The 12,575-nt window shown below is 40.1% G+C and overlaps 1 protein-coding gene and 1 pseudogene across 1 annotated transcript in view; both read right to left on the reverse strand.

Annotated features, from left to right (window-relative positions):
* The window catches only part of Lcmt1 (leucine carboxyl methyltransferase 1), a 50,034-nt gene that overhangs the window by 11,721 nt on the left and 25,738 nt on the right, over window positions 1-12,575 (reverse strand). Inside the window, exons 6-7 of the mRNA XM_020184657.2 lie at window positions 5,002-5,104; window positions 403-523 (exon numbers count right to left, since the gene is read on the reverse strand). Coding sequence (XP_020040246.1) covers window positions 403-523; window positions 5,002-5,104 — 224 coding nt within the window. The remainder of the gene's footprint in view (window positions 1-402; window positions 524-5,001; window positions 5,105-12,575) is intronic.
* On the reverse strand, window positions 5,113-8,042 carry LOC109699801 (PCNA-associated factor pseudogene; annotated as a pseudogene).

A 12,575-nucleotide genomic window follows, 5' to 3' on the forward strand; every position in this document is an offset into this window, starting at 1 on the left:
CACTCCCAGAAAGTGGGCATGGGTGCTCCAGGTCACCACAGTCTCACCATTTGCACCTGGCCAGCTTCCTTCATTTGCATCACCTGGCTGCTTTGAGGGTATCCCAGCTACCACCCCTCCACTGATGCCAGCCCCAATCCCCTTCACTATGTTCTAAGGCTCTGCAGTAAATATGATAAAATAAGAACTCAAAACACCTATACAGACTAAAAGTCAAGTTCCAAAAACTCTGGCTAAAAGCTTGCAGGAGGTCAAGAGAAGGTAGAGGAACAGGACTGCTGGAATGGATTAATTAAGCAGAAATGTGAATGGCTGGAGGCAGAAAACAAAGAAGGGAAGAATTTACTGCAGGCACTAAGAGGGAAAGCCACAGCTGGTCCTCATGCAGACTCTACCTCTTACCTGTTCATAGTTTATGAACATGGCCGTCTCAAAAGTGCTGGCTGCCCACCTTATGAGGTTTGCTGACTGCTCTGGAGTCATGTAAACTAGCACACATTCAGTTATCAGCAGTGTTGGCAATCTTAAGAGGAAAAAAACAGACAGGCACATAAATGTGTTTTCACCCAGTTAAGACCCTTGACGTATCTACAATGTAGTTTCGGAAAACCAGAAAGACAGAGCAAGCACAGAATTGATCAATATCTCATACAAGTGCAAGGTCACCACGGCCCAAAGTTCAATACTGTAATCAGGTGAGCAATGAGCAGGGTGTGCCTGCTTATGGTCATAAGATGAACGCATGAGGTGGAAAGGCTGTGATCCTTCTGGTCCTATATCTGCTGCCCCAGAGCATGCAGCACTACAGATGCCCATCCCAGAGCTGGTGCTATGTGCCTTCCTCTGGACTCTTGTTCACTTGGGTACTTGCTCTGGCCATTGGGACAGCAGCAAACATGAGGCAAGCAGAAGTCTGGAAATCACTTGCACACTGGCCTCTGCTCTCTTGCTACACTTGCAAACCTGAAACACCAAGTAAATGAGCCTGGTACAGGAAGAGAATGAGACATCCCAGCTTACAGCCCCAGGGGGCCTGTTCTCTTTCCGCATATAAGAACAGCCCTACACACATCAGTTATTCCTGGCCCCTTGCAAAAGAACCACCCAGCTAAGCCCAGCCCAAACTGCCAACTCCCAGAATTGTAAGCAACTACATATCACAAGCTGACTGACTGATACAATGAATAATGGTATTTAACAGAATCTAATTCTTTCTATGTAAGTTTTTACCATTAAGAGCCGAAAACAAAGGCCAGGCACAGTGGTCCACACCTGTAATCCCAGCTATTTAGGAGGCAGAAATCAAGAGGATTGTGGTTCGTGGCCAGCCTAGACAAAAAGTTAGCAAGACCCATGCCAACAAATTAGCCAGGCATGGTGGTACACATCTGTAATTCCAGCTACATGGGAGGCACAGATACAAGGATTACAGTCCCAAGTCAGCCTTGGCAAAAAGTGAGACCCTATCTAAAAAATAGCTAAGGCCAAAAAGGCTGGAGGCATGGCTCAAGTGGCAGAGTCATTGCCTACCAAGTGTAAGGCCCTGAGTTCAAACTCCAGTATAGTCTTCAAGAAATTATGTTACTACTAGGCACAAAGTAATCAACAAATTATGAAATGGGAAAGGCGACGCACACGTAAAGCATCTAAATTCTTTTCCCTTGATGTTTGAAAAGGGAGCACTACTACCCACAAGTCATGTAGGCCAATTGCAGGCAAGCCATGGGCACTGCGCTTCTCAGGCTGGCCTGGACTATGCTTTCTTTACTGCAAACTCCAGTGGGGACCACTTATTAAGCAAGAGCAGGTTCATGCTGACAGGACCAGGGAAGCCTGGAGACACTCTCCTTGTAACTAAATTTCTATCCCACTGGTCTCCCCTAGTTCATTTACACTCCTTGTCAGTACCCTTTGTTAGGTCCTCATCCCTCCCATGCCCCCTAAAGACTGATGTTTCTCATGGCTGCCTTATTTTTGTCTGTTTGATTTTAGACTTTAGAAGAAATAAACTACATGAAATCAAATGCTAACCAAGAAGAAACTGGCTGAACATGGTCCATTAAATGGACTGCTACCTAGTGGGTTAGGATGATGTTTCAGAATTGTATTTAATGACACAATGAATCTATAGTCCAGATTCTAGTGGCCTATTATATGCTTCCCTACACTTCTTCCAATCATGCATCACAAGAATAAACAGTAAAATGTAATTAGCTGTTTAATCTCCTCATGCAATAATATGTAAACTGTTTTGTTCATGACTCTGTAGTGCCTTTACTTCACAGATTCTCAATTATTTGCTGAGTGAATAAATAAATGAATAATCAAATAAGTGACAATGGAGAGAGAGAAAAATAGACTCCAAGAAGTTCTAAGCTGGGCATGGTAGCTCATGCCTGTAACACCAGTACTTGTGAGGCTGAGGCAGGAGGATTAAAAGGCTGAAGCCAGCCTGGGCTACATAGCCAGACCCTGTCTCAAAAAAAAAAACAAAATAAAAACACATACAGACACACAAAAAGCCACTATATGGTAGAGTTTTTTTTTTTTAATCCCAGTTCATAATAAAGCATCCAAAGCTCAACAATGTTTAAGTAAAATAACAACACAAAAAAATTGTCCAGGCACCAGTGGCTCACACCTATAATTCTACCTACTCAGGAGGCAGCGATCAGGAGGATTGAAATTCGAAGCCAGCCCAGGCAAATAGTTCCGTGAGACCCTATCTCGAAAAACCCTTCACAAAAATAGGGCTGGTGAAGTGGCTCAAGGTGAAGGCCCTGAGTTCAAGCCCTAGTACCACAAAATAAATAAATAAATAAAAATTGGCCCCTGTTCAGTAAGTAGGATAAGAGTCCTGACACAGAGAGTGCCATGGTAATCTGTGAATATCGGCTTTAACCCATCCACTAGTGATTCATCTACTAACATCTATGGAAAAGCATGTGCCTGAGGAAATCAGTGTCCTTGATCAAGACTGCCACTTGGCTAAAAGAAGACTCTGCCGGACACTACAATCTGTGAACTCTACATTGTGATCCCCAAGGGAACATGGAGGCATGAGTGCCCAGTTTATAGTTTACTGACTTTCCACACTGTAACAAATACCTGAGAGCCAACTTACAAAGGGGGAAGGTTTCTTATGGCACATGGTGCATTTTAGAGTTTTTGACCCACGATCAACTTTTGGCCAGCGAGCACATGAATGGCAGAGCAGAATTCACCTCATGGCCAGAAACAAAAGAGAGAGGAAGGAGCTGGAGTCCCAATATCCCCCTCAAGGGCATACTCCCAATGACCAGAAGACCTCCCACTGGTCTCTACCACCTCCCAACAGCACATCCAGCTGGGCACCAAACCTTTAACACATGGATCATTAGTGAAGATTTAACCAAAACATAGATTGACCTTGCTCTCTCTGAACACTCACCAAGACAAAGACTCTGAAAATAAAGCTAGAGTGGCAGTGCTGGGTCAATTAGAGTCACCTCCAACATCAGACAGTTGGGCCTGTAAGACCTAACAAGGACAGCCCGGCTGATGATCCCAGGCTAAACAGGTAGAGTGCTTCAAGTGTAGGGACAACAGCAATTATGACATTAATGAAAGAAGAGTTAGGACAATTATCCAGCCATAACTCCTGGCTTTCCACCATCCATTTCCCAAAGCTTTATGTATATTAACATCTGTCCTCACTCTTCTTCCTCCCTGCTCAGAAAAATGGGGGTCTTCCCTCCCCCACAGCTGAGTAACCTGAGCCTATGTTCTGCATCCTCCCATCTCACCTCCAGGACTTTGTCTTACTAATGATTTCTCCAGGTGCTAGTTTCTTTAATCTTTTGCCACTGATTCTTTGCCTTCACCTTATTCTTTAAAATAGTATTTCCTCCCCCATACCTTACCCTCAAATGTCCACCTTGTGTACTAACCTCAAATATTCACGGAATGTCATCTTCACCTTGCACCACATCTTAACTCCAACCTTTGGCCAGTATCATCATGCTAAAACCACACAACTCACAATTCACTTCCCTCTTCTTCCTCCCAGAAGAGCCCACTCTCAAGAATTTGAAAACCCCTCTGGACATTTAAAAACACCTCTGCAATGTAAGCATGTAATCATGAAAATAAAGTACTGGGTTTTAATTTTACATACTTGGTACCACACTGTGCATAATTATTCTGCAATTTGATTCTTTTTTTTAACTCAACATTAGGTTTCGAGCTCTCTCTAAGGCACACATTTTACATTTTTCATCCAGTCTCCTGCAGATGGATGGACATTTCCAATTTTCTGTTATTTTAGTAGCTGCAATGAACATCCTTCTTATGCATACATGCAAAACCCTCTCTGGTGAACACATGCAAGAGTGCACCTGCTGTATCATATGGTACACACATTTACAGCTCTGCCAGATACTTTGTTTGTTCCTCACCAGTCCCTACCCAGCTCACTTCCTCTTGGTACAATCACAGGCGTCTTCCCATTCCCTACACCTCATATTCTTGCCAACACTAGATATTGTCAGACTTGTACATGTTTGCCACCTTGGTGAGGAAAACAGAATTTCATCTGATTACTACTGAGGTTCAATAGCCTTATATGATTTTCATATATCATATATTCTATCATATAATACTCAGTTTCTTCTTGGAGTTGCCTAGCCATCTATGTTTAGCCCATTTACCTATGGATACTTTTTATAGGAGTTGTTCTCCATATATTCTAAGATGCTGATCCTTTCTTTATGCATTGGAATTATGTTTCTATTAATATGATTATCTTCTCTCAAACTTTATGTTCTCACACACCAGTAATTTAGAAAGCAATGCAGCTGTTTCTGAAGTGGAAGCTGACTTGAGAAGCACTTTTTATAAATTTCAGAAAACCACTTTAAGTAGCAATGCCACACTAAAACTTATAGAATAAATATGGGAGATGGCCATGTCTCACAGCTAGCATGAAATCACAGAGACATAAGAGGTTAAAAAAAATCTCACTGTGTATTCATGTTACATTTCTTTAGCTTCTCTTCCAGTTCAGATAGGTCTCGGAGATCTGCTCCAATGATGGCGTATCTCTTTGAATCCAGTATGTGCCCATCTGCAAATGCAAAAGAGATTATCACTTCAACAGAAATCAATAAAAAGATCATAATTATAATGGATATGGCTTTTAATATTAAAGTAATTTCACTATCTTATAAAAACATTTTAAAAATACATGCCATTAGGGCAAATCAAGTAAAAGGAGACTAAAAAATAACCCAAATGACATCTTCCAAAGATAAGCCTAAGAGTTTTAGTGTGCAACATTCCAGTCTTTTTTCCACTGTGCTTACATTCATATACACAAGAAAACACCTTCTTTCTTTCTCTTTGTGCATGGACGCGCGCGCACACACACACACACACACACACATATCCTGAACAGAGAACAGAAAGTGGGTATACAACACACACCATGAACCAAGAACAGAAATGGGGCCACTTAATAACCGTTCTGAAAACTGCTTTTCCTACTTAACCATAGCATCGGACATCATTCTCTTTTTATTATTTTGTTTGTTTTCTGAGATGCAGTCCATGTTTCTCAGATTGGTCTTGCACTAGTGTACTCAGGTGATCCTCCTGTCTCAGTCTCCTGAGCAGCTGAGACTACAGACAAGTGCTACCTTGCCCATGTAATGACTTCAAAGCAGACCACTGAATGGAAAAGACAAAACTTATTTAGCCAGTCCCTCCGTATTGGACATGTGGTACTTCCAAGTTTCTCCATCTGGGGTGAGCCCAATACAGACACAAATGAAGTACCTGTGCACTTATTTCTCTAAAGCAGATTACTATGAGTAGAATTAAGAGATCAGGGGGTAAGCCAATTTAAAAACTGATACCCACTGGCAGGTGGGTCTCTAAATGCTTCACCAATTTGTAATGTGATATTTAAAAGAAAATGGTTTAAGCACTAACAAATAGTGCTTTACAATATCCCAGCAGTGGTGGAATAGAATAGAGTATGCAGTGGTTCTCGAGCCTCAGCAGTCACTTTTTTTTTTTTTTTATTTTGGTGGGACTGGGGTTTGAACTCATGGTTTCATGCTTATAAAGCAGGTACTCTACCACTTGAGCCACACCTCAAGTCCATTTTGCTACAGTTATTTTGGAGATGTGATCTCTTGAAGTATTTGCCCCTGCTGGGCCTTGAACCATGATCCTCCCCCGTCTCAGACTCCCAAGAAGCCAGGATTACAGATGTGAACCACTGCACTAAGCCACCACAGTCACCTTGATAACCTGCTACAGGCAGATCTGGAGGCTCCACCAAAGTGTCTTTCCCTAGTGGACATTTGCATTCTTGACACGAGTGGTGCTAATACTGTCAGTCTGGAGATTATACTTTTAGAACCACTGGTACAGATGAAATGACACCGACAATAAAGTTAGGTGGCAGTTCCATGGAGGTTCATCAAGCCTCACAATGTATTTGTGAATACTTGAATTTTTCTCTATTATTTTAAATTATTTTTAAAAGAAAATAAATGGTTTGACTGTTTACCACAGGCATCATTCACTCAGCTTCCTCAATGGCACAGACCATCAATGGCCTTCTTGTATCACTGCTAATAATTCAGGTTCTCTTGGCTTTGAGAAACCTGAACAAAAAAAAAATGCTGAAAACAGCAAACTGTAACATGTAAGTAGGTTATCCTTTCTTTTCTTTTTTTTTCTGTGAAAATAGGTAAGTATTCATTTATTTCAAACAAATTTTACAAAAACATTTCAGCTAAACATGCAATTTTGAAAACTGGCAGCCTGTTAGTAAGCAAAAAAACGTGATAAGGAAGCAAGATTATCAGTTAACAAGTAATATTTATACCAACCTCTTTCATTACACCACTGGCTATCTTGAGAAATGTAACAGAAACTCTAAGGACTTTAGACATAGCTCTGGGCTTATGGTTTGATTTGCCTATCATGTTTTATTGATATTCAACTATAAAAGAACAAGCCCAAAGGGTAATTTTTTTATGATATTGAGCCAAATGCATATCCAAAGAAAATTCCTCTCTTTACATGTAGTTTGTGGATTCCCTTTTCTTGACTGTATGCTAGTATTTTCTCTTTGTTGTTATTTTAGAAGCTTTGACTTGAAAGCTTCAAATCAAACTCTCAAGACCAAATTATCTTCAATTTTTTCTACAACCAAGATAATCCAACTAAATTTTTTCAACATTGCATCTTTAGCCCCCTTTTTGAAAGATGACAAGATTTAATTTAAATGTGATTAATGCTAGATTTGTTTAATATGCAAAAGTCTGCTTTTTAAAGCAAACAAAAGGAATAAAAATATGGCATCATTCCAATAGTCAAATGTTCAGAAAAATGGCATCATTAAAAAGATCTAAGCAAATTTCAAAGCTCGATTAGTAATTAGAACATCATGAAATGTTCTGATTTTAGCAAGAACAGAAGATTAATAACAGGTAAAAAGAAACAACACGCTGCATTATATTGAATATTAAGCTAAGTAAGTAACCATAATTTTACAAATTCTCCAATTTGATAACTAGGTATTTTTGAATAACTAGATTTTAGCTTTATTTTAAACATTAAATGTCTACTTAACAAAGCCATTTGAATAAACACATCTATGCAGATTTATATCCTAGAATATCAGAGTAAACATGAGACATTATTCAAAGTTGAATGAGAAAGTTCTATTCTTTTTTGTCATCTGTGTGATCAGGTTGCAAAGGATATGCTTTTCTCTTTGCTTTTCCTAAGCCACTGCTTCCTGCCTCTTCAGGAATCTGGTTCTCTTTTTCAGAATCTTTAGAAGACAGTTTGAAGAATTCTCCAATTCCTTTTTGCCACTTGGGAGTTAGGCAAACATAAACTGGATTCTTATTTTCAGCTTTCCTTGATGAAAGCAATGCAGAATTAATGGCAGAGGTGGAAGAACCAAGCACCTCCCTGGGGGCTCAAGAAGCCACCACTTTTCTGTAGGTGGCCAAGACACTGTCTGCTTTAGTCTATACCATGTTCAAATGCAAGGGGACAGAGAAACATACTGACTTCCCAGCAAGAAGGTGTTTCACTGGACAAGGACCCTTCCTTTATTTTCTTCATAAGCCCATTTGGCTGATTCAAATACATTTAGTCATGTACCATAAACTAAAAGAAATACCTCCTAGGTACCCCTGAGATATCAGGAAAGCAGTAACAGGGAAAACAGAGGAGCTCAAAGTCTGCCCCAGGGTGCTACAGGCCCAAGTCAGACAAATAATACAAAGAATATGAAGGCACTTGTCTGTCCAATTATTAAAACAAAGAATTCCCAGAGGCCTGTACCTTCTTGGAAATAACAAATATATTAATAAGCATGTCTTGAATGAGTTTCTCCATCCCTGATCAAGAAAAGCAAATAAGACACAGACACACACCAGAATTCTGTGGCATGCAGTCCTTTAGTATAGTGAAGCAGTGGTGAGCAACTAGTTGGGTACGCGCGTCTTCCCCAGATTAGGATCTAAAGTTAGCACGTAAAGCAATGATGGCACATCATCACCATCACTCCTAGAATTGAGCATGAGGTACAGCAGATTTGAATTAGGCTTAGCCCCATCCCCGGGCCACAGGGCATACCACACAGGAAGCAGAAGCACTGTAGAGATGACCTTGAGGCCCCTCAAGTGAGGACTGCAATAACACATTGCACCATCACAATTCAGATGCTCCTCTGAAGTCAGAGCTACTCACGCTGTTTGGAAAAAGGAAGCCATTATCTGCCCTCAGAGAATGCCTTACCATAATTTTGCAGGGAACAAAACACTTGTGGAGGACACAAGCTCAGAGCCAGTTCCAAAGAAGTTTTATGATTCTGAGAAAATATGATATTTTTGTGGAGTCTAGCATCAGCCAGAGGCCATGGAAACAGCTGAATAACCCTGTACACCCGCACACTTCTAGAGTGGGTGAGAAAATCACTCGCTCACTCACATGAGACCCACAATCCCTTCTTTCTCTTCTAGACCTCTACCTCGGAAGAGATAAATGGAAGAGGGTTGGAAGTGTTTCATGTGATACTTACAAAAGAACTTCCTAAAGGAATTGGCATGCTCACCCAATGCTGGAAAGCCAATGAACATAGATTCCAAACCTGTGTACTGCTATGAGTAACTTTCTGTGATGAACATACCTTAAAGGACTTATATCTAAGAAGATTTAAGGGGGAAGAGAAGGTCTGAAAATATAATACCATAATAAGGTTTAAAAATTAAGAACCAACTTACATATGGCCAGAATGAAAAGACAGTTATGAAAATCCTAATTATACAGGCTTGCTCATTCTTCAGTTAAAGCAGTGGTTCTCATTCAGGGCCATTTTTGTTGTTGTTGTCACAACTGAGTGGTATGCTACTGGCCTCTAGTGGCAGAGCACAGGGATGCTGCTAAGCATCCTTCCACATATTAATAGATATCAATAGGCCAACACTAAGAAACCATACATTAGAGTGAGACCGTTAGTCAGTAATAGACTGTTAAAAATTCTTGGATAGTCTGTAGTCCCAGCTGCTCAGGAGGCTGAGGCAAGAGGTTCCCTTGAGCCCAGGAGTTTGAGGCCAGTTTGAGCAACACAGCAAGACCCTGTCTCAAAAACCAAACCAAACAAAAAAAACCTTAAAGCATCCTAATTATTCTGTGATGGAGGAAATGTAACATGCTGTGTCTTTTATCCAGATCATAGTCTATAAGACAAGGGCTGGCAGAATGACTCAAGTGAAAAACCACTTACCTAGCAAGTGTGACCTGAATTCAAACCCCAATACCACCAAAAAAAGAAAGACAAAAATAATCTACAAGTCTGACAATGCCAACCTTACATGATCCTGTTTAAGATTCATGACAATGTTGAAATAAACAGCTTCAGGGTTTCCAGACTGAGTATTGAGATGCCTTATGTGGTATAGCAAATTCACAGGGGCACTGCAAGACATTTTCCATTTTTGTAAGAAACACAGATATTCAACATCAGTCAGACATAAGCAAACTATTAGATCAAATAGTCACAGTTTCAACATTACATTCTCCGCATTCCTTCTAATGCCACCATTCTCTACGAAGCTAAGTTTTCAGATGCTACTGTGAATAAGAAGCAAGTACTGTGAAAATATCAATGTGGAACACTGGACAGTGTCCAACCTGATTCCAAGGTCAAGTTGTGAAGTGCTTGTCAGAGGCACACAACTCATTAGTTAATTGTGGTTAGTTAACAAATTTAAAAAGTGTTCTTCCAACTCACATCTATTATTTTTTCAAATGACTAGTAAAGTCTTAAGATCTGCGAACCTAACTAAATTAACAAAACCCTAGAGGATGTTTTTTGGCCAAGGGCGATGTGAAGAAATGACAGACACTCAGAACACTGTGAGCCCCGACAAATAGGGATGCACTGGCCCAACTCAATGCCTGGTACACAGTGGAAGTCTTTAGCAAAGGCAAGATCACAAATGATTAAATCCAGGCAGGTGCCTGAATGAACCCAGCTAAGTTCCATCCAAAAAATGCAATTCAAGCTGCCCTCACAGATTTGTGAGCTGAATAAATGGCTGTTTTAGGCCACATGTTTTTCAGTGATTTGTTACAGAACAAAGCTAACATCTGATATAGGCTTTAATTAGCTGTAACAGGGAGAGGCATAAAAAAATTGATGAACTGTGCAATGTAATACACATACATGCAAATAAGTGACTCTGGTGCTAGTGTATAAACAACTAACAATTGATCTCTTCTATCACTACCAGGTATTTCAAGAAAGAGTGTTGATTAGGACTGAATTCCATCATCCCATTCATTATATCTTCAATGACGATTATTCTTAGGGAATACAAAGTATTCTTTTTGGCCCACAGATTTTTTTTCCAGGACATTTAGTTTAAAAAAAAGTGAGACAGCCTCAGGTAGATTTCTGGACCATACAGAAGATTAACTTGTTCATCTGTCCACCCAACTGATACTTACTAAGCTCTCACTATACATGGGGTACTGACCCAATGCTAGGAATGTAAAATAAGGAGACAAGGTCCCTAAGCTGGGTGTGGTGGTACATGCCTATAATCTTAGCACTTGGAAAGCTGATGTTGGAGGTTCAGGAGATCCTGTCTCAAAAAAAGAAGAAAGAAAAAGAACAGGTGTGGTTCCTACCCTCATGGAGCTCCTCAGAGAAGATGAAGAGTGAACAGGCACAAGCATGATAACGCTACAAAGAGAATGCTAAAAGGCAGTGGGGAGAGGAGGTCATCTTTAGTCTGAGAAGGTAGTAGTTGAGCTGAGGACCAGGCAATAGGAAACTGGGGAGAAGAGATCCAGGCTGGGGAAGGACAAAGTAGATAGGCCTGAACGAGAGAGCACAGTGGCACATGCAGAGACCATAGGCACTATGGAAAGAGCTATACTCAGGAGGCACACAGAGGCCTGTTGGAACGTGGATCTCATCCAGTATAAGGTTTTAAGCAGGGAGGTAATAGAACCTGATTTTCTTTTTTAAAAAAGTCATTCTAACTAACTTTCCAAAACTTGCCCATTTGTATGCATGCATTTCTTATACATACATAACTTTTATGAATTCATAATGAACCCAAAGGTTAATGATGCACCACCTGTTGCCACTTTTTATTAACAAATTTACCATGACAGCATCATAGGTCTGATGAAATAAGGTAAGGTTTTATTCTTTTTCACACACGCTAAGCAAGCTATACCCCTGCCCAGAAATAGGGTAACTTTTAAATTAAGTTTCATTAGTTTTATTACCATCTATCACTTTCTTTGAATTTCCATTCACATTTCTATTCAAATTTCCTTTTGTCAGGATGATGGCAACATAAAAAAAATAATATAAAACATTGTACTAAAAACTGCCTCATGAACCACAAACACAAAAGTTAAAAAGTTAAACACTAAAAAAGAAAATCTGCAGTGAAAAAAGTTCACAAGGGATCTTTACCAAGAACACATCTATGTATTAAAAAGAGTGCTATAAGGGCTGAGAATGTGGCTCAGTAGTAGAGAGCTAGCACTTGCAGGCCCTGGGTTCCATCCCCAGCACCACAAAAAAAAGGAAGCAATGAAAGTGAAAAAGAAGGACATAGATCTGTCATATGATCCAGCAATCCCACTCCTAGGGATATACCCAAAGGAATGTGACTCAGGTTATTCCAAAGGCATCTGTACACCCATGTTTATTGCAGCACTATTCACAATAGCCAAGTTATGAAAACAGCCAAGATGCCCCACCACTGATGAATGGATTAAGAAAATGTGGTATTTATACATAATGAAACTTTACTCAACCATGAAGAAGAATGAAATCTTGTCATTCACAAGTAAATGGATGGAACTGAAGAACATCATCTTAAGCGAAGTTAGCCAAAAATCATATGTTCTCCCTCATGCAGACTTTAGACCTAAAACAAATGCAGTAATATTATTGTACATGGGTTACATGCTAAGGGGAGAACACATACAGGAGGAATAAGGAAAGGTAGGAAACTCAAAACTTGAAAGTGTTTGAT

Source organism: Castor canadensis, chromosome 17, assembly GCF_047511655.1.
Source record: "Castor canadensis chromosome 17, mCasCan1.hap1v2, whole genome shotgun sequence".
Lineage (NCBI taxonomy): Eukaryota > Metazoa > Chordata > Mammalia > Rodentia > Castoridae > Castor > Castor canadensis.